A 23738-nucleotide genomic window follows, 5' to 3' on the forward strand; every position below is an offset into this window, starting at 1 on the left:
ACCCTTTCTTGAAGAGCGGTGTAATGTTAGCCAGCTTCCAGTCCTCTGGCACTGTCCCCGAATTATAAGAAGCATTGAAAATGTTTGCGATTACATCTGCTAATTCCTCTGCACATTCAACTAAAATTTTCGGATAAATATTATCTGGCCCCGGAGCCTTAGTCTCCTTAATTTTTTTCAAATGAAGTAAAACGTCATCCCTGGAAAATACAAAGTCCTCAAGCTGTACTATAGCTTGTGTCTTGTTGGTGTCAACTGTTGAGACCAACTTTGAGAAAATTTAGTAATAATAGTACATTACAGTTTTATGAAAGAAAATTATCTATCAGACAAAACCACTACACTAAACGAGCATAATTATCATTGCATGTCTGAAATTAAACACCTGTATTATTTTTGATACGACTATCAATATTTAAACTCTGCAAACTATTTTTGAAGAATTGCTTTTTTAACAAACTCTCAAAAATCAGAAATCATTACCTTGTAAAAAGAGTCCATACTCAATAACGTAACCCATGGCACATCTAGAGCTTCTATCACTTTTCTTGCAACTGTTGTTTTTCCAGATGCGCTACCTCCACATATACCTAAGCAATGAAGAGTGAAAATTATTTTCTACTGTTTGCAAATACAGTGAAACCTGTGTAAGTTGAACACTTGCGGTGCACTACTTTAGTGGTCGACTTAAACAGGTGGTCAACTTACAGAGGTTGATTTATATGACAAGGGCTAATTTCGTGCCTGAAAAAAGTGGTCAACTTAAACAGGTGGTCAACTTACAAGGGTGGTCAACTTCACAGGTTTTACTGTATTGCTAAATGCATTAAGAAATAGAGAGAATTACAAAATTATCTTAAACACTTCAATTTGAGAGCATTTCTACTAGGAACCATCAGTCTAGATTTAGTAGCTAAGAACTATCAGTATAAGGTAGGCTTTAGTTTTATAGTTGAATCTACCATAATTTATTCAAAATTATTATAAAGTAGAGAACATTGGAGTGGGAAGGGGAGAATCAACAAGGATGTGTCACAATTAAAAATCATTTTAAATTTTTCTCAAAAGTTATATAACTTTTATCGAACTATTTTAGAAAAATTTATAGTTGGGGCAAACCTAACTTGGCAGCGTCATAATGCTGCAATTAGGGTCTGTGTAGCCTTCACAATGCTGCCAGGCTAGGTTTATCCAAACTAGAATAATGGTGTCACAGTAGCGAATGAAATCATCGACTCTTTATGATGCAGAAAAGAGCTTTTGAATTTCACTATCAAAATTTAAAATTTTCCACAAAAGCTGAAATAGATAATATGCTATGCGGTTTGACTTTTAACATTTTTTCTTCAGAATCATTTGAAGTAAAACAGGCACTCAATGGTGGGGTATATTTTGATACATGAGATTTTGGGACTATCATCAAAATTAGAGCAATTATCGTTAACTTTTGGTAAGATCAGTAAAGGTAGAAACTATTTTGTGCCCAAAATATATATTCAGTGTTGCTACAGAAGTTCAAGAATGAAATTCCCTGACATTTACAGGTGGTTTTGAGAAAAATTCCAGGTTATCGATGTCCAAATTCTTTTCACAACATTAATATATACATCTCAAATTTTGATAAAAACTTATCTTATTTTCGAACTTTACAAACAATGGTTACCAAATTTAATTTACTCTAAAGCTGAAATAATCAAAAATATGTACTAACAAAACCCAATCGAACGAGAAAAAAAAAAAAAAAAAGAATTAAGGAATAATGTAAATGTAGTATATCTTTTTCAATCGTGAGGAGTCCTTACATCAAGTGGAAAGAAGGGCCAAATAAAAAATTATGACATCTGTATCACAAAAAAAACTAGTATGTTGTGGCCATCACGAAACTTTCTTCTATATTTTTCCCTTTTCTGATCCCTCCCCATGCTTGACGAGGAAGCAATATCCCTAAAAAAACAAAATTACATATGCAAAAACTTAACGGCCATCCCAATGTCTGAATTATTGTAAAAGCAAAGCAAAGAGCGAAAATTGAAAGTTATTTTAAAAGCCTTGCTTGAATTAATTACAAATATTTCATTTATTAACAAACATAAGATGGCAACAGTTAAAAATTTTAAATCATTGAGATAATATTTCCGATCATTTCCATACAATTACTAGTATGTTGTGGCCATCACGAAACTTTCTTCTATATTTTTCTTTTTTTTTTCTGATCCCTCCCCATGCTTGATGAGGAAGCAATATTCTCAACAAAAACAAAATTACACATGCAAAAACTTGACTACCATCCCAATGTCTGAATTATTGCAAAAGCAAAGCAAAGAGCGAAAATTGAAAGTTATTTTAAAAGCCTTGCTTGAATTAATTACAAATATTTTATTTGTTAACAAACATAAGATGGCAACAGTTAAAAATTTTAAATCATTGAGATAATATTTCCGATCATTTCCATTCAATTAAAATCACGAGAAATATGCAGACGACAATCTATTACGATTTATCTTTCTTATTGTTGCATTAATAAAGCTATTTTTATTCAAAAAAAAAAAAAAAAAAAAAACTCAACACCTCTTGGAGCGATTGGCGTCAAAATTGAATCAAAGCCTGTTTACATATAGATTCACATATATTCCAAATTTCAACCAGACGGTAGCATTACTTCTTGAGATAGGGCACTCACAATGGAAAAAAAGAACGGGCGATTGCGCTACCCCCCTTTTTAGCTGTTGACACCAAAATAAAATCAGCTCTTATACCCACTAAGGACTACTTGCCGATAAATTTTTCTTTCATTCTGTTCATTATTTCTTGAGATACAGCAGTCACAATCGACGACAAAAAACGTTCTATAGCTCAACCCCCGTTTGAGTTATTGACACCAAAATTGAATCAGCACCTGTTCCTGTTAATGGCAACATATGGACCAAATTTTGTCTGATTCCGCCAGTTACTTCCTGAGGAATAGCAATCACGCGTAACTCAAAAAACATCCCATTGCTCCACCCCCCTTGGAGGAATTCGCGCCAAAAACTAATGGGCACAAGTTCACATAGGGGCACATAAGTGTACCAAATTTCGTTCGATTTCATGCGGTAGTTTTTGCTGTAGAGCGGCCACAAAAAACTGGTCACACACAGACGTGACACACACACATACACACATACATACACACACACAGACAGACAGACATTTTCCAAAAATAGTCGAAATGGACTCAGCACACCTCAAAACGTTCGAATCCGTCAAAATTCGAAATTCGAAAATTTGCACGAATCCAATACTTTCTTCTATGTATTAGATATAGAAGAAAGTAAAAAAATAAAAAAATTGTTAATAGTCTGAACTAAAAACTTATGAAACCTAAACCTTTTCAATTATTGCCATCCATCCCTCAAGTCCATCACTGCCCTTTTCGACTTTGGCCTATAAAAAAAAAAATATGCATCTTTCTTGACATTCATATTTCCCCTATTTGTTGCTCATAAGCAGGATTGCCCCCTCCCCAAGTTCCATGGTCAAATCCCCCCCCCACATACACAATATTTCTGCACACCTTTGTGCTTTTTCATTTTTAAACTTTTTTTTTAAATATTTTTCATTTACCTATTTATTTATTTTTAATTATTATTTTAAAGGAAAAGTTCTGCGCTCACTCTGCCAATGAAATACACACACAAAATAAAGAAATTAAAATAAAATAAATAATTTTAATAAAAATAAACCAATAAAGGAATTTAAATAAGTAAAAAATTTAAAAATCCCCTTAAAGATTTTGATTGAGCCATAATCCCCCCTCCCCCCTGTGAGCACACCTGTCATAAAGTAAAATTTTGAGCAATGATCACAAAACTTTCTGATGTGCAGATTTTTTTTTTAATATCACTACCAAAATTTTAAAAGATTTGTGATACTCCTGTAAAAAAAAAAAACTTTCTAAATTTAAAATTGTCAAATACCGTATTTTCCTGCGTATAATCCGCGGATTATCTGCTAAAAAAGGCAAAGTTTATGAGGTGCAGATTATATGCAGCCGCGGATTATCTGTGATTTTTTCCCCCTTAACACCAACGCACTGAACCTCAATATTTTTACAGTACGATTCATCGATCCAGACCGTATGCCGACTGAATGTTGTTTATTTTACGAAGCATGCATGTTCTTCTTCGCTGCCTGCCTGTATGTTGGTTATTTTACGTTGCTTGAATGTTCCTCTTGGCGATGCAGGTCATGTAAAATAAGCAAGATTACAGTGTAATAGGTAGCCATTTGCACAAGATTAGACTGTTTGCTCCTTTGTCTTGACTCTTTATTTTTCAAGTAATTAGCGTACTATAATCAAGATTTCAAGAAGAAATCATTATATTTTAGATTATATTTCAGATTAATTTTGATTATGCCTTCAAAGTACTAATTACTTTTTCACGTTTTTAGTTTAGTTGCTCAAATGGTATGTTAAATTCAACCTTTATCTTTTTACATCGTATCTTCCGCGAAGTATACGAAGCTTTTTTTTCTTCAGGCCGATTTTAGGACCTGCGGATTATAGGCCGCCCACGGATATTATGCAGGAAAATACGGTAAGCTAAATTTACAGAAAAAACTGCTTAGAAGAAAACGATTTCAATAATAAAATTTAAAGAAATATAAAACATGAAAAGATTATTGCAGCTCATTAAGAACTTCTGGCGCACTCCTAGACAAAATGTGCACACAACACTACCAAGACAACTAATTTCAGTTCCATTTACAATTGAAAGGAATGCTATTAAAAGTGCAATATTCAGGTGGAAAAAAAAAAGCTTAATTTTTTAAATGATTTTTGCAAATAAGTTTTACATGATGTTTTAAGGAAAATTATTTTTTAAATCATAGATTAATGAGCAAGAAATTGATGATTAAACACTTATATTGTAAAACTTATGTTATTCTTTTTTTTAGTTTATATTTTTTAATACATTCTGAAACGACAAAAAATTGCAACTTATTGCATTTAAATCAATTATTGCACTGTATTTTGAACACGTTATTTTGCACACAAGCATAAATGTCAAAAAATTTGGTTTATGGAAGAAAAAACCCCTCCTACATACAAATAGAAATTTTTAATGAAGAATTTAATTTCTACATAATTAGATAAAATCAGCTGCATAAATAAACTACATATTTACAGGGTGCGGCAAAAAAATGGCAACCTTTTTGTATGTCTTTACGTGGACATGTTTAAATGCAGCCACATGATTCTTTTACTATTAAATTCTCATTATTTTTCTGTGCCAGTCATTTATCATGTTTCCATCGATTAATTGACATACTTTTCTATGCAGAATGTCAAACAAACCTGTTGCAATTTTGGAGCTGTTTCGACAAGGAAAACGTCAATGTGAAATTGTGCGTTTGCTCGGTGTTGGAATGGACGTAGTGTCTAAAGCAATTAAACGATACAAGGAGCTTGGCCATGATGGCTGCCGTCCAGGAAGTGGCAGAAAGCGGACTGTTAACACGTCTGCTAACCGCAAAATCATCAAGAAGAGAGTTCAACGAAATCCGAGGGTCTCCATGAGAAAAATCGCTCGTGAGACCGGCATAAGCGATCGGTCAGTCCGCCGAATGGCGAAAGAGGAGCTCAACCTCAAGGCCTACAAGCTCCAGAAAGTTCAGCTTCTCACCGACGACAACTAATGCGTACGACTGCAAAGATGCCGCCAACTCAAGCGTAGGGCCGCGGCTCAACGATGGGAGCGTATCCTTTTCACGGACAAGAAACTGTTCACCAACGAGCAAGCGCACAACCACCAAAACGACCGAATATGGTCCGTAGAAGCTCCAAGTACCTCAGCAGTCGTCGAGCATCGTCAAAATCCCGCTTCGGTGACGGTTTGGGGCGGGATCTGCGCCAGCCGTAAGACCCCACTCGTTTTTGTGGATCAAGGGGTGAAAATTAACCAAGAAGTCTACCGCCGTGACATTCTTGAGGCTGTTGTGCTTCCCTGGGCTCAGCAGCACTTCGGCAATGCAAATTGGACGTTTCAACAGGTCTCGGCGCCTGCTCACAAGGCAAAAATGATGCAAGACTGGTGCAGGACCCATTTTCCAGATTTCATCTCATCGGCGGAATGGCCACCCCACTCACCTGACCTCGATCCAATGGACTACAGCGTGTGGTCCATTTTAGAAGCTAAGGTCTCTGCTAAGCCCCACAAAAGTTTGGAGGCGCTGAAGCAATCCTTGCGCCGGGAAAGGGCTTGATTGTTGCCGGAGGACCTGCGGCCCATCGCTGAAAATTTCAGGTCACGTCTAAACCTGTGTATCACCGCCGGAGGAGGCCACTTTGAAACAGGCTGAATATGTTATGACCATAGGTCCATGCTATTGTTATTAATTGTTACATTTGTTTAAAAAAAATTTTTTGATAAAATTATAAAAAAAAAATAAAGTTGCCAATTTTTTGCCGCACCCTGTATTTATGCTTGAATGTTCACATTGGACAAATATATTCAATAGTCAAAAAAATAATTTTGACACATTTTGTTCTGTTTTTGATATTTTCTCACAAAATATAGTTTCTCAAGAAATAGTTTGACACTTTTGGACACAAGAGCTTTGAACAGGATGATAAACTTTCCAACCTTGCTTTCATTTGCACACAGGCATAAATATAGGGAAATTTGATTGCTATTATCAAAAAAAAAAAAACTAATGCAAAGAAATTGAAATTTCGATCAAGAATTCAACTTCTAGGTAACTAGATTAAAATCAGCTGCATAAATAAGTTGAATGTCCTCCACTGAATAAATGTTTAATATAAAAAATTACTTCGATACATTTTATTCTGTTTTTGATGCTTTCTCACAGAATGCAATTTTCTAAAAATATGGTTTTGGACACTTTCATACAGTTTTGGACACAAGGGTTTTGGACAGGACGGTAAAAACCAGGATTTTTACCCTGGTTTTCACCGTAGTGTCCAAAACCTTGCCAACCTTGCCAGAGAGTATGAAAAGAACTTCAGGGGGAAAGAAAAAGTCCAAACTGCAAAAGGACGAATGGCGGCAAGAAGAAGAAGTTGAAAGAAATTATTCTTGACATCATATAGCGCCACACTACCTAAGAACGATCGGAAAATAATACAAATTCCCCGGACATTTCTAGAAATGTATGTCCTTTTTCATTTTCCCTGACATTTCCTCGACTACTTTCATTTTCACTGACAACTCTAGGTTTTCCCAGTGCATGGCAACCCTGTATATTATTATTATTAGCCAGGGGCGCCCTGATAGAAGATCACTGCAACCTCCTAAAAAGTTTCTTATTAGGCAAATTTTGTCTGGCAGTTCGGAAAATATGGAGACATAATTGCAATACTGTAATTCTTAAATGTCCGAATGTACTTTTTTATTAGATTTGTAAACTCGTATTGTATCCTTCGGCAAAATTTGAAGTACATCCTGCAAATTACAAGTACCTCCACCCACCCCCCCAAACAAGCTGGACGAGAGGGCAGGTCAGCCTAGTCAGAAACTAGGGGCCCGGGCCATGGCGGGCCTGACGACTGATACAAAAGAAAAGAAGGAAAGAAAAAGAGGGGTGGAAAATTCCGAATAAGAGAAAACGTAAAGATTGAGTGAAATTTACTCTTTTGGTATTTACTGTTGTGGCACTTAAAACAGTGTACAGTAGTCTCAAAAATCCGAGTCTCGAAAGTTCAAGGTTCTGCTTAATCCAAGGTGCTTTATTCATATTTTAAATTTAATTTTTTAGTCGCTTAAAAAGTATTTTTTTCTCTGAAAAAAGAAATTTTGCTTCTGTAAAACTAATTAACTTCCAACAGGAAATAAGGAAAAGACATTTAGAAGTTTGTTTCAACAACTCCCAAATAGACACGAAATATTCGACTAAATGATATGTAATACGACTACAAGATATCTATTCAAAAATGCCTTGGAGATAATAACTTGATATGCAAAATTGACATTAATTTTTGAAAAAGTAAGAGTTAACATTCCTTTAGGAGTATCTGATTGCAATAAAAAAGTATGTGCACAACTCAATGCCACATGAGTTTCAAAAAGGAAATTTTTCACAACCGTTTTTGTGTTGCGAGATACATCTTGTACATACGCACTCTGATAGATACAAAAAAACTAGTGGAAATGGTGTCGGGTGCAGTCAAAATGCATGTTTTAGTTGCTTAAAACTGCACACATAAATATGCACTGATATCATGAAAAACCAAAATCATAATTCATTCAGACGCAATTAAAGCATGAATTTATGTTGAAATTTGAGTAATAAATTTTGCGTGAAGAAAATACTTTTTTCTTTGCACAAGGAAGTAAAACATGTCCCTCCTATGTTGTCCGAATAGTGTCAATTTCCAATCTGGAAGAATTTTCGGGATAATCCGAGGTGACATGAGTAATAATTAATTCGGATTTTCGAGATTGTACAGTAAATTGTTTTCTAGTAAGCAGCTTTGATTCCCCCCCCCCCAACTTTTTTTTAAATCCTTTTTCAGCGTTTTCTTTTCTTTTTTCCCTTTTTTCCTTTCCCTCTTTTTTATTCTTTCCCCCTTTTTTCTTTTTCTTTTTTTTCTTCTTTTTTAGGAGGGAAGGGGACCCGCCTTGGCTCTCTGCGGCCCTGCCCCAAAAATATGTTGCATTTGAGACGCCTCTGTTATGAGCATACTGCTGAACCTGCAAGACAATAGAGACATAGGTATGTAGTGAACGATGATGGTGTTGGTTCAGTCAGACTGTTTCGTAATCCAAATTGAACTTCCCAGTGATTAGTTAGCTATAGTGAGCAAAGGATGGTACCATCACACCTTAGTAACTTTAGAATTTCTGACAAGAAAAAGAACAAGTATAATTAACCCCTTTCAAAAAATAAAAAGTGGTACACAAAGACATAGAAAGGTAGAAAATCTAACTACAGCATAAGTTCGATTTAACAATTGTCAAGGGACTGAAAAAGTTATCGTTTAATCAAGGTTATATCGTGAAATCAAGGAGCATAGACATTCAATACAGTTGAATCCCGACCAGTGAAATGCATCATTATATTGAGGAAATTATAAAATCTGGTATTATTGAATCGAAGCTAAGGGCAGTTCTCAAAAGATGGGAACAAAAAAGTTAACTTTGAGCAATTTCAAAAATTTTCGAATTTGACATCAATTTTGCTTTTATTCTATAGTATGCATACCTAGAACACAATATATGAATATGAAAAGACAGCAGGTATTTGTAAAAATTGTTAATTAGCAAATTAAATCAGCAGTCTGTAGGTAACAGATTTTGGACATTGTTGTCCTGTAGGTAACGGATTTTAGACATCATCATAACGTAAGTTTCACCATTTTTGACAATTGTTAATCTGATTTTTAACTTTTCCAATGAAAATTTTATTTACTACTTTTTAAATTTTGAAATTTAATAATAAAGAGGATATTAATGAAATACTTGAATGGCTATACATGCTGCTCCTTACATATAATAAAGTTTTGGAATGATTTTGAAGAAATTGATGCAAGGTTAAAAAAAAGATTCAAATTAAAAATAATACAATTGTAAAAAGTGACATCAGTTTTAATAATGAATATTTTTTCTAATGTCATAAGAATTAAAATGATGTCTAAAAAAATTATTGAAGAAAGAAATTCGTATTTCTATTTGGAGATCGTTAAATTATGTTTCCAAAAGAAAGAAGAGAAAAAGAATTCTAAATAAACTCAAAAATTTTTGAGTTAATTAAAATGAAAGTTATTTGGTGTTGAAGCTTCAAAGTTGAGGTCTGTGTTTGCTCCCACCTTTTGAGAATTGCCCCTATACTGTACAGATCATGAAAAAATTAGTGTTTTAAGAGGCAACCAATTCAGAACCAATTTAATGCATGCAAATCAGAATATCAATTTAAAAATGCATAATTTAAAAAAAAATTTAGTTAGGTACGTGTCTTACTTGCCCTCGTGGAAAACAGAGCCTGTTATTTGTCACTTGGTTGAATTGATTTAGGTCTCTTCTGTCAAAGGTTTGGCGACTTATTTACTTTCTACCTTAGCAACAATAAAAATTTCTTAAAGCGATTGTTGATATCTACAAGTATATAGCAACTGCAGAATTTAGAAATTAAAGTTGTTAAATGTAGTCGACTACGATTTTTTTTTCGCAATAGCAAAAATAAATTAAAATCGGGAAAAAAAAGAAAAAATGCCAAGTGATTGACAGAAAAGTACCTCAATTTAATATAGACTGCAATTAAGAACATTCAAGCATTTTCTTACCTATAAGAAATGGTTCAACGAGCTGTCCATGAGTGTCATACCAAGGAGGCCTTCCTGCAGTGTAGATTGTTCTTTGTCGAGTCCTCAACACAGGCTCACAAGAACCGGCAGTTTTTGAGGACGACCAAGTACGTTCCCTCCTTTTTGTTCTGTGTGGTGAGCATAGTGAAGCATGTGGTGAAAATCCAGGTGATTGGGGAGATGATGCAGATACATCATCAGCAGGCACATCTTCAAATGCTAATTCATCACCACTGCCACTAAAAGAAATTAATTGCATTTTATAAAAGATTTCGTACAAAATAATCCCACAAAAAAAATATATAGTCTTGAAAAAAAGGGATAATTTTGAAGAAGAAAAACAAAAGCAAAGATTTGTAACCAAATTGTTTTCAGGTTTTAAAATGTTTAAATAAATCTAATATTAGTGGTAACTGGAAAGAGAGGCCAAATTTTTCATGCATGTGAAAAAAAAAAAACCGGATTAACAGCAGCCATAAATTAGTTTCACAAAAAAATTAATATTTTAAACAAAATTATATATATATATATATATATATATATATATATATATATATATATATATATATATATATATATATATATATATATATATATAGCTAGCTAGGTAATAAAGATGCACACATTGCTATGGATATGTGCATCAATTAACATCAAATTTTAACGTTGATTATCTTCACAATATGTAGATAAATTTATGAAAAATGTTCACTTCTTGCTTCAGGGATACAAGATTAAAAGCCGAAAGGCATCAGGCATCGTCTCACTAAAAATTTTATCTACCCACTGCAGATAGTTTTGAGTTGTGTGAGCAGATACTTTAAATTTTTTTATCTAATTATGGCTGTACATTAATTGCTAATGAAGTTATATCAAGCATTACTCATATTTCGTACTAAGTTGTTAATGCAGTGTAATAAAATTAGTTGCAATTTATTATTCACAATCTCCATTGCATGATGGGAAAGAAAAATATTTTAAAACTTTTATATAACTTATTTTTTTTATCTTCATGAATTTTACACACAGCAAAAAACGTTTCCCACAGAATAGAAAAACAAGTAACTATAAATTGCATCCTTCAGTAATTAAAAATAATCAGTTTTTGAGCCATTTCACAGTATTTTGTCTAAATGTAGAATCCGCAATATGACTTTTCTTTGCCATAACTATTTAAGTTACTGTTTGATTTGCACATCATTTTATTTTGAGTTAGTCCTACCAACACACAAACTCAAAATAAAACAATGTGCTAATCAAACAGTACCTAGATAAAATAGGTATGGCAAAAGAAGTATCATGTGGTGGACTCTACATTTGGACAAATACTGTGAAATCATTTTTCCTAAGGTAGCTATTGAGCTGTGGACATGAAAATGTGTAAACAGTATAAATTACAGGAAAAATAAAATAATGACATGAGTTATGAACTATGAACACATCCAGAATCTTTCCTTAAGAACTAGAATGAGAGAAATTACTATTAAGCTTAACCTGAATTAAGTAAAAATATGAAAGCAGTTTCATCCCAGTAAAAAACTTAAATATCTATTCAATCCTACAATAAAACTGAATAGCAATATAAAAAGTAACAATTAAAAAGAATAAGAATGAAACTCATATCGTATCATTTATAAGTTTTTGATATAGAAACATTTTTACATCGACTCTTATGACTTTTACACACAAGATGCTTTGCCACTTGATCTAAAAATGTGCGTAGATTTTAAAATAGCATTTATACAATTTAACCACCTGGGTATTGAAAGCAATTGGTATTCTAAAGTAATGTATTTCTCCAATTGCTCTTAATAAAATAATCGGAAATTCAAAAACCGCAAATTCGTTTGGAGTATTTTGAAAAATCTACCTATTATTTCGCAGCGTCATTTTGTTTCGTCCAATTTTCATTTTTTACTTCTACGAATGACCACTCAGATCAGGTCACTTACAAAGTCCTCAGAAAACATGAACGCGTACCACGTGTATTACTAACACAGATAAACAATTTATACTACGTAACTCAAGGACAAATGTTGCGTGTATTAGTCACACTCGTTTATTCTGAACAGCCAGTGAAAATTCATTCGACGTATGCGAACAGGAAAAGATGCATGGATGTAAACAAAGGAAAAATGTTGCGGCATTTGTGAACATTAACGCTAAAGAAACAGTAATGAATGAAACATATATATTAATCCATTTACACTAAGAACGTTCCTTGAAATAGCTATTTCTTTCACACAATGTACTTACATTACTTTCATTTTTCCTTTACTATAAGATTTTACGGGATTGCAACAACACAACGTGTTTCCATACCGCTAGGCAATCTAACCAATCACATTCCAGGGATTTCTCAACTCTGTTGCGTAAAAAAATGGAGTTGAACGTTCTTAGAATATGAATTAAGAATGATTTATGTTTTCTAAGGACGTTTTGTTTTTGATTTAATAATTTATTGATACAGCCAAAAATCGGATATACCTGTCGGAACTAGCGGAACTAGGTGGATCTTCAAAATGTACGTTCGCCATCATTTCAAAAGAATGATGCCTTTATTTATTTTATAAATACCGTAAATAAATAATTAAATGAATATTTATTACTACTTGATGAGAAGATATATGATTTTTTAAATAATGAGCATATCCAAAACACTTTAGAACATTTTCCCCCCTTAAAATACCTTAAAACGTTACTAAACTTCAAATAATACACAGATTTGTAGCTGAGTCATGACCGAGGCTCGTATCGTTTTGTCCATTTTTAACCTTTGTGAAAGGTAGATGTACACTTTGAAAAACAATTTATATTTCTGATCCAAGTTGTCTATAAACTTGAATCTTTTTGGCGTATTTTGAGAAAGATGAAGGAATTGTATTTAATATTTTCGTTTTATTGTAATATATTTTAAACCGAAGTTGGAGGAAGACCGCTGATACGAAAAAATAAAAATTTCTGATACTTTTCACATTTGTGTGTTCTCCTTCTGAAAATGACTCGAATTGGGATCAGCTGACGCCCTCGTCCAGCATGACAATAAACACAAATGTTCAACAGATTTTTTTCTTCTTCTTATTTATTTATTTATTTATTTATTTATTTTTTCAAACTGCAATGTTTTGGTTTTGGTTTCATATTTAAAACAGGAAGACAAAGTCAACGCGGATCCGAAGGAAGTCAGTGTGACTTTTGAAAAATTTCCTCATTCTGCAAATTTTCTTGATAATTCGGCAAATTTGGGTATAATTTTGAAACATTAAGAATTAAGATTTTCTCTTTCATTGTTTTTTAATGTTACCTAATAATATTTCTTCTCATTAGATAGTAGGTATCAATGATATGTGAGCATGCATTTTATCATTCAGTAAAATTGGAATTTCTTTCAGCAAAACGAGAACATTCCCTTTCCCAAAAATGTTAGTTCGGGTAGCTCCAAGGTTTGTCATACCCCCCACCCCTCCTAGAGACAGAGGCGTAGGAACTTTGTAGAAGTAGGGGGAGCTGGGACACAGTATAAGAAGTGTCTGGAATCTAAAGGGCAGAAGCAGAGGCTCAACCAGAAAATAATTTTTTTGGGGGGTGGGGGTGGGGGGGAGGCTTTTAAACGTTTTCCCCATAAAAGTTGGTTTCGAAGCTTCCATCTCTTATTGAATATTGTATATATACAATTGTTTATGGAGAGAATGAGGTGATTAAACTTCTGGTTTTGAAAAGGAGTCGGTTAGTACTCGAGGATGAGCACGTAGAAATAGAGGTGTTTTGGGGTCTCTCCCGGAAAATTTTCAAAATTCTTGTTCTAAAATCGAACTTATAGGTGATCTTTGATAATATTAAGGGGAGAAAAGGTTCGAATACCCTCCCTGAAAATTTTTCGAAATTAATATTTTAAAACGCGATTATATACCATATTTGTTGCCTTTAGTGAAAATATGACTCGAAGGATTGTCCTCGATCGATTTTTCGAACGATTTACATCTCCGTCCCAATATTTCGAATTGGAAGCCCTAAAAACGTAATTGTAGACAACCTTCAATGATGGCAGGGGAAAAGGCTGTACTAGGGCTCTACTCTGGAAATTTTTCAAAATTGAAGTCCTAATAGAGAGCGTTTTTCAATGATGTAATCAGAAAAGGTTCAGAGGTTTCTTCTTAATTTTTTCAAAATTGTAGTTGCTGAAAAACGCGACTGCGGATCATATTTGTTGGCGTTAGGGGTCCAGCAATTTTTTTGAATTGAAGTCCCAAAAATGGAATATTACATAATCTCTCATGTTGTTGGAGGGCAAGGCATTCAAAGGACTCTCTTCCGGAAATTTTCAGGGAATTGAGCCTTGAAAACAAAATTTGAGACGCTCTGTAATAATTTTGGAGGAAAGGGGAGGCTTCTACAGCGTAGCATTTAGAAGATTTTCTCATTTTCTGAGAACTAGAAAAAGGGGAATAGATGAAACAGGAGGGCAGAAAAACAGAACGTTGGATATGTGTTAAAATGAATTGTTCACTATATGTTATATTGTTCAGATAAATTTTTAGTTTAAAGTCTTTGAGTCTTTGATAGAAACTATAAAATATTGTTGGCTTTTTTTTTTTTTTTTTCTTTTGCAATAATAGATGAAAGGTAACAATTTTGGCATAAAAATATATCTGTAAGTGATGAAAAAATCGTAATTTTGAGAAAGCAAAAAAAAAAAAAGAATAATAATAATTTGAATTTTGACATCTGGAATTCAAATTATGTTTTTCGCAATCACGAGTGTGTGTGTGTGTGTATGTAGGCGTGTGTGTTTGTGTCTGTGTGCAGGTATGAGTGTGTGGGTAGTTGTGTGTATGAGTGTTTGTGGTAGGGGGGGATGTGTATGTGTGTGTAGGAATATGTGTTTGTGTCTGTGTGCAGGCATGAGTGTGTGGGTAGTTGTGTGTATGAGTGTTTGTGGTAGGGGGGGGGAATGTGTATGTGTGTAGGCATATGTGTTTGTGTCTGTGTGCAGGCATGAGTGTATGGGCAGTTGTGTGTAGGTGTGTGTGTATATGTCCGTATGTATGCTTGTGTGTGTGTGTTTGTGTATGTGTGTAGGTGTATGTATGTGTGTGTATGTGTTTGTTTGTACGTGCGTGTATGTATGCGTGTAAGTGTAGGACATTAACGCTACCTGGAGATGGTTTTCGATAGAGGAACAGCATCGTGAGGCCGGTCGACGGTGGTGCTGCAGAGGGTGCTGGCGGGAAAATAAAATGATAGCACATCAAAACAGTCAAATGAAAGCAATAAGCAATCGTGATTGCTCAAAAAACAAGAATAACTGTAACTTCGTAAAGTATAATCTGAGGGGTCAGATAACTTAAAATGAGATACAGTAGCTCCCAAAAGTGTTCGTACACCTTGAAATTTTGTAGTAAAATCAAAATAACGCAAAACTGAATTCGAATATGAAGTCCTTTTTTTTCACACCATTCCTATGCCATTCTGAATAAAACTCAGTAGTTTTTTTCAAAATATTGCCAGATTTTATTTTTGAAATTTGTCAAAAGACGAAGGGTCAGAGAAAAAAATACGCCACAAAAGTCATCGCACAGTGAAATATTTTCGAATAAATTCATGATTAAAATTATCATAAGTTGTTTTTTTATTATTTTTGCATTGTGATGACACACTGTCAAGTCATTTGGTTTTAATTTTTTTGTTTATTTATGTCCTAATATTCTGCTTATCATTTTAAAATGGCAGCTATGCGCATAAACCAAAAACACAATTCGAAATTTGATGTTTTGTCTCTCTCAGTAGCCGTTAATTGGTTTGAAATGTCTCTAAATTAGTTAATTTATAACATTCTACAGTGAAGTGCTTGATAAAATGCTTTAAAGACAAGAATCGGATCGAAAACAAGGTAAGAAAATGTCAAATGCAAAGTTAACAAAGCGTGATCGGAGATTTACAGTTTAAAAAATGATGAAAAATACACCTTTGAGTGATGAAACATTTTCGTTTAATTTTCCCCTAAAATTATTCGCCAAGTTCTCTGATTACCTGGATTAAATGGGACCTCTTCCTGCAGAAATTTTCTTGTTCGTGCGAAAAACAGAAAGCTTACGTTTTCCGCCGTAAAATCAATGATAAAGAAGCTCAAAACATTTTGGAACAACGTCTTACTTAAAAATAAAAATAAATTCAGCATTTTGGGTTAAATTGTTGCGTAATTGTAAATAGAAAAAAAAAAGAGAAATTAAATCTAAAGAACTTAGTTGGGATCAGTTAATCAGGACGGTGAAGATGTTCTTGTGTGAGGGTGCAGGACTTGGAAGTTTGAAATTTTTCGATGAATCATGCTGTTCAGTGAAATATTTTTAAAAACAATTTTAAATTATTTGTCCAAAATTTGGCAATCGGAAACAACTTCGTTTTTTTTAAAATCAAGTTAACGATAAGAAGCACACGTTTGCGTTTGGTGCCTCAAATATTGTCATTAAGCTTAGAAATATCTCCTCAATCGCCAGATTTAAACTTAATAGAACATATTTAAACTTAATAGAACATATTTGGAGATATCTGGTGGATATATTACGAAAATACACTATTGAAATGGAAAACGAATTAGAAACAGTAAGACTCGAAGTGCGGCTGTACACTTACTCAGAAATTGTTCACAAAAAAAAAAGAAAGAAAAAAAAAACAATGAAATCTATTCCCAAACGTTTAAAAGCTGTTGCTGATCCTGCATGATATTCTACTAAATAATAACTTAGTAAAAAGTTATATTATTTACTAGTTTTTTGACATTTTTTCAAAGTGTACGAAGACTTTTGTGAGATCAAGTTTCTTGCACTTTTTGATTATTGATTTCTTAAAAATCAAGTTTTATTATGTTACTAGCAAAAATACCCGGCGTTGCCTGGGTTAGCAATAATTATGAGAAACAATCGTTACTTGCATTTGTTTTCTGTTTTAAGTGAAAGAACTTAAAACACACCTTCTTGACGTGATTTAAAATCTAGCTTCTTCCTTACTCAGAAAACTAAAGTAGCAGTAAGTAAAAAGAGCAAAATAGTATTCATTTAGAAACGAAAACACGAAATTTAAGCGTATACAAATTTGAAGAATTTCCGAAATATGAAATTAAACTTCACATGTTTAAAAAGATTTATCAGTTAATTCTTATTATTTTTTCTTTTTTTACATGGAGTCTTACCTTCTCTGTATGTCTATTGAAGAACGAACTGTTTGAAAAAATGTAGCCGCGCGCCCGTGATCCCCTTAAACTTGCTTTAGTTATTTTGGAAAATTTCAATTATTGTGGGTTCTTGGTGCGATTTAAAATGTTACCGAATTTGCGGGAATCGTTTTGGGATACCTTGGATAATGCTCCCCCTCCTTACTTTGTAAAACGGTATGTTACTAATTTTTGTTACAGAGATATTGTCGCCATATGCTAAGATACTTTTGGTCACCATAAAATAGCGCTAAACAATTTCATCCGAAATGTTTCCAAAATAAGTAGCAAAATTTGGCGATGGTTTGAATTTGTGCACAAAGTCACATTAATGGAAGTTTTTGTGCTGTTTATGGATTTGCCTAATTTAGTTGCTGGATTATTTTACAGTAAAAAAAGTTTTAAAAGATTCTTTGATTGACGATATTTTGTTTACATGGTGAAAGCTGACAAACATTATTACGTAGACTTTGGCTTCAAAAACCGCGACAGTTGAAAAAAATGCCAAATGCATCCGCTACTGAAATCTTTCTACATAAATTTTGGCGAGGTTTCTGCTGTTAGATTGGATAATGATTAAGTGTCCAATCAGCACAAATAAATATTTAAAAAAAAAAAACAGTAATTACAATTGAAGTTCCGTTTAAATGGAAAATAATCAGCCAAATCTAGTTATCATTAGCCAATCTTGGGGGAAAAAACGTTACTTTAAGATTTGACTTGAGAAAAGCCTCAAATAGTCAGACGAAACACAAAAATATTCAACAATTCTAGCTTTGAACTGGGAGTTGAGATGATACACTAAAAAATGAATTGTATTGAGGAAAGCCTTCGAACATGGAACAAAAAAAGCCCATAACTCGTTTTTCATACAACTTAGAACTTTCTAACAGATGCCATCTTCAGCAGAAAAATAAGCGCTTTCGAAGGACACATAATTTTAATATGTGCACGTATTTTTTAATCGTCATATTGGGGCATTTATTCGAAAATTTGGACAAATTAGAATAAAAAAGGAACTATCAATCGGATTTTTATCGAACTGGTCTACAAACCTCCCCAGTACCAAAAAGAACAAGCGGTGAAAGTTTCAGCCAAATCTGCCGGGTAGTTTCTGAGATCTTAGGGAACAAATTTACCAAAGTCCATTTTTATATATATAGATTAACAATTTTCATGTAATTTTGCTAAAAAATAAATCATAGATCTTATAATTAAATATCCGTTCCAAAATATTAATTTTAACGAATCGATAATGGTGTATCTCATTGAAAATCATAAGTGTACGAATACTTTTGGGAGCCACTGTAAGTTTTTGGAAAGTTGAAATTATTTGAACAAGTTCAACATTATTTGAACAAGTACAAGCAACCTTAATAAGCTTTTTTCAGTCATGTCTGGAGCACCTTCCATGTTATTCATATTTAAATGCCAAACTGGCTCATTATTATCTCTTTTTGTGATCATTGGACTAATGGCGAATCCAGGGGGGGGGGGGTTATGAGGCTGCAGTCACCCCCATACCAGAAATAAATTCTTTCACCCTCTGTCTATGCATCTTAATGTTAAAAAATATATATATAATTTCCTACATCCATTCTATCTTTATCAATTAATTTGTTTTCGCTCTTCTTAAGATTGATATACAAATTTGCGATAGTAACAGGAGTGTTAGTTTTCCGAAATTTCCCTTCAAATTTCTGAACTATTTCCCTACCTGTTCCAAACATTTATACATTTACTCACTGAAAGAAGGAAAGAAGAAAAAAGTGTAGATATAATAGCTGCTTGTTTTTCTTTCTTTCTCTCTCTTTAGTTTTCGTGTTTAATATCAATTCTTAAAATTTTGTCTTCTTTCTCGCTGTTTTTCACTATTTGTTTAACATCTTTCAACTTTTCTTTCTTCTATTTCATTTACATCACCTTGTCAGCGTAATTGTTTTGCATCCTTAACAAGAATTGAAAATTTTGCCTTCAAATTGCATAACAAATATGTCTAAACGAATGAAAAAACTTTGAATATACATTTAAAATTTAGAATTTTAACACTGAATACCAAATTTTAGATAATTTCAAATGTAACTCAGAAATATTCATTAGTCATTAACACCCCTAGATAGCAGATAATGATACAGAACACTTTCGTTTACATCGATAAACTTTGGTAATGACAAGGAGACCTCAGCAAGAATTTTAACTACCTCAGCCGCCCCCAGAACAAAATTCTGGATTCGCCACCACATTCGACAAAAAAACCGCATGCAAAAACTAATAAGAATATGAACTGAACTGCAATGCCGCTCTCGAAAGCCGAAACACGAGCTGAAGGTGGGAAGCAAATCCATATTGGTACTGGTACTGATTTTCGCAATCCGCGGGGTAGAGCCCACTTTTCCGCATTTCCAGGGCCGATCCTAGCAGGTGTGCAGAGTGTGCACCGCACAAGGGCGGCCAAAGCAAGGGGCGGCCGCAGGCCGCATCATATAGTTCTTTTAATCAAGCAAAATTCCTCAAGAATTTCTCAGAAGAAAACTTATAATAAGTCAAATAAATGTGCTGAATTTTAAATGTTCAATTATCAAAGTAAGTGCTGATTTCTCGACAGCATAGCATAGTTTAAGAAAAATAGATTGTTAGGGAACATTGTGTTGGTTTATTGTCCATTAATATCTACTCTTTACACACATGCTTCATTTGGTTGCAAAATTTATGACAGAACCGGTTATCAGGCATGGATACAGGGGAAGGGGGGAGATGAAGGAAATGATCCCGTCCTGAAGCAAGAAAGGGTGCCTTTTAAAAGGAGCAATCAGGACCCAGGGCGGCCACTAATGTTTACCCCCCTAGCTTTTATAGACCTAAACAATGAAGACATATTTTATGTTATATTTTTAAAAAGCTATACTGATTAGATACTCTCGCAAGCATTTCAAACAACAAATTCTATTTTCAACAATCGCGGATGCGTGGAGAGACAGTGGAAAATTGCGACTCCCCTGGGAGTCAAACATATATGAATGACAAACTTAAATTTTTAATGTTCTCCCTTTACAGCATTTTTCGAATTAAAATTACAAATGAACTGACCTGGGTAGTAAATAGAAACGTAGCTCCAAAACGAAGATCCAGAAGGATGCCATGACCTCTTTGATGAGATTAAAGAAAGCTTAAAATGGCGTTTTTAGAACTTTAATTTTGGAAAATTTTGCTGTTTGAACCACCGATCTTGAGGACTCAATTAAATCTCTGATTCACCCCTTCCAACTTAACTTAATCAAGCATAGCCTGAAAATGTTGACTTTAAAATCCAAAATGTGTTTTCAGAGAATAGCCCTTCTTAATATCATCAAAAATTGCTTAAGGACATTTTTCGTATTTCTTTTCGAAATTTTTGCGATGGAGGGCACCGAAATCCATTCCCAAACATTACTACGAAAGATAGTCTGAATCGGCGTCTTTAGAGAGGCGCTAATCCCACCCCCTCAGTTTAAAATTGACTTCAGTTTCAAAAAAACAGTTCGTGATCGCACATTGAACCCCCGCTCGCTCTTTGTCCTATCGTTATCAAACAATGCCTTAAATACGATTTTGGGACTTCAAATTCTAAAAAACTCTAGAGGAGAACTGACTGGCTTATGTGACTTTTTACGGCGCTAGGGCATATACCCATCAATCGTAGAAGTGAGGTAGACAAAAGTCTATAGTTGTGTTTTTCAGACATTAATATCGAAAAGTATCCGAAAGATCCGCGGAAGCTTCTCAGTTTTGTTAACGTCACCAAAGATAGCATAAAATTGCGCTTTTAGAAGTATCCACTTGGGAGTTCCAAAACCCTTCCTTCCCAAAAATAGCCTAAAATGGATTTTAGTTCCGAAAAATATTTTGGTTCGGAATATTTTCACATTTCTCCTATCGTTTCAAATACAGCCAAAAATGGGTTTTTGAAACAATAGTGAGGAGAAATTACCCCGGAGGAAAGCCGCCAGTCCTCTACCGTCACCAAAGACAGCCTAAATTTGCGTTTTAAACTTCAATTTCGAAAACTTTCAATGGGAGATGATTGAATCTCCCTCCCTCTAGAAACGTGAACAAAGATAACACAAAACTGCTTGTTTAAAACTTCAGTTTCGGAAAATTTTCGGCAAGAGTGCCGATATTTCCCAAGCTACGGACACGAATAAAGCTTCGAATTGATTTCAATTTGGAAAAAAATTTAGAAGAGAACTCCAACATTACTTTTCTTCTGGAGTCTCGAAAAAGTTCCTAAAATAGTGATATTTGACATCAATTTCGAAAATTTCTCCATGCATCTTGAATGTACCCGACTCTTTTTTCCTTGCAATCAAACACAACCAAAGATTACTAAAACTGTTTTTAGTACGCCATTATCGATAATTTTCTGGGAGCAATCCCCCCTCCCCTGATTCCCCCTCCTACGTTCTTTCTCTGATGTCACCGAAGACAGACTATAAAATGCGTTATTACGACTAGTAAATTTGGTATCTATTACTCTTTTCAAAGATATAAATGGTACTTAAGGAGTTTCTTACTACAGTAGACCCTCGTTTTACGGGGGTTTTATTTTACGCGTTTTCGATTATACGCGGTTTAAGATTTGACACCTTTATTTTATTTTACGCGGATGAGTTTCGGTTTTACGCGGATGCGGCAATGCAAACAAATATAATTTTCCCCTCTTTCAAAATCCAAACTCCTAAATATTGCAGATTACACGTAATAAACTGCATTTTGGCGTGCTAATAATCGAGCTTGGGCCACTGGAGACATTTCATGCGATTTGTTCCAGAGCTCTTTCCAGAAGTAAAGTTATTAAACTCATACAGTTCAGAACTCATAGGAAGAAGAGCTTTTAGGAGTGACAAAGGTGGTCAAAACCAACGAGGATACCGACATCGATGACACACAACCAAAAACGTTCACATTTAAATTTTGAGCCATTCCTAGACAATAGAAATGATCTGTCTGATTTTTTTAGTGAAGGAAAAATTCTATCATGGAAATGACGCATGTGGTCATGGATGCGTTAATGCTCTGCAAAGAATTACAGAGAAAAGCTCTTAATGACTGCCAAAAGACTATCATAGCCAGCTCCTCTTTACGAATAGAAAACGAAATTAGTATATGTTTTCTTTATGTACGTTGTGCAAAGAAGTTGATATAAGTACACATTAAAGTTATTACACAATTAGTCATCACTAGAATGAAGTATTTTGTCATCTTCGGTACCAAATACCTATTTTAACACCAGTATTAGGTCTCAATTTATGCGGTTTCGATTTACGCGGCATTTTCGTGGAACGTAACCCCCGTGTAAAACGAGGGTCTACTGTATAAAACTTTTCTTCCTTTTTATAGGTTCATTATTCTTTTTTTTTTTTTTTTTTGAGCAGTCACGATTGCTTATTGTTCTCACTTGACTGTTTTGATGTGCTATGATTTTATTTTCCCGTCAGCACCCTCTGCAGCATCGCCGTCGACCGGCTCCTCACGATGCTGCTCCTATAGCGAAAGCCGTCTCCAGGTTGCATCCATATCCTACACACACGCGCATACGTACACAACTACGCACACACACACACACAAACACATACACGCACGCACACATACACACTCGTGATTGCGAAAAACATAATTTGAATTCAAAATGTCAAAATTCAAATTAATTAATTTTTTTAAAATTAGAACTTGATATAGAAATTTGAAGAAATATTTATGTAGACGTCAAAAATTAGTCAAAATATGCAAATTACTCTTGAGGGGCGGCACATTAGGTCTTTGCACACGGGCGGCCGACACCCTAGGATCGGCCCTGCGCATTTCTGGAATCAAGAGATGTTTTAACAGTAAAAAAAGGGTGAAGGTGAATTCAAGTGCACTGACCACTCCGTCTACCCCCTGCTTTTGTTGCTTATTGGGTGGAAATTCCGAAATTTCTAGAAAAGGCAGATCACATTTTTGAAATCAGGTTTGAGGAAATCAATGTACGGCAATAAGCTGCAGTGCTAGAATTTTCCGGGGGAGCTGAGCCGGTTTGAAATATTCCAGAGGGAGCTCAAGCTCTCCCAGCTCCCCCGGTTCCGACGCCTATGCCTAGAGACCATATAAAACCTAAAGCTCCATTTTGGCGACATATATTTCGAAAAACGCGCCCCATTTGTGCTCTAAAATTGCACTATGAGCTCCATCCCCCTTCCAATAATAACC

The 23738-nt window shown here is 34.2% G+C and overlaps 1 protein-coding gene across 4 annotated transcripts in view; it reads right to left on the bottom strand.

The window, feature by feature from the left end:
* LOC129216096 (uridine-cytidine kinase-like 1) overlaps positions 1-23738 on the bottom strand; it is a 107571-nt gene that overhangs the window by 24949 nt on the left and 58884 nt on the right. Inside the window, exons 1-3 of one of the 4 annotated variants that reach the window (XM_054850246.1) lie at positions 12791-12973; positions 10283-10542; positions 484-590 (exon numbers count right to left, since the gene is read on the bottom strand). In XM_054850246.1, coding sequence (XP_054706221.1) covers positions 484-590; positions 10283-10542; positions 12791-12843 — 420 coding nt within the window. In that variant the 5' untranslated portion in view covers positions 12844-12973. Of the gene's footprint in view, positions 1-483; positions 591-10282; positions 10543-12173; positions 12285-12559; positions 12622-12790; positions 12974-23738 lie in introns of those variants that run through there. The other 3 variants (XM_054850248.1, XM_054850247.1, XM_054850245.1) reach the window with 3 other exon arrangements.

Source organism: Uloborus diversus, chromosome 2, assembly GCF_026930045.1.
Source record: "Uloborus diversus isolate 005 chromosome 2, Udiv.v.3.1, whole genome shotgun sequence".
Taxonomy (NCBI): Eukaryota; Metazoa; Arthropoda; class Arachnida; order Araneae; family Uloboridae; genus Uloborus; species Uloborus diversus.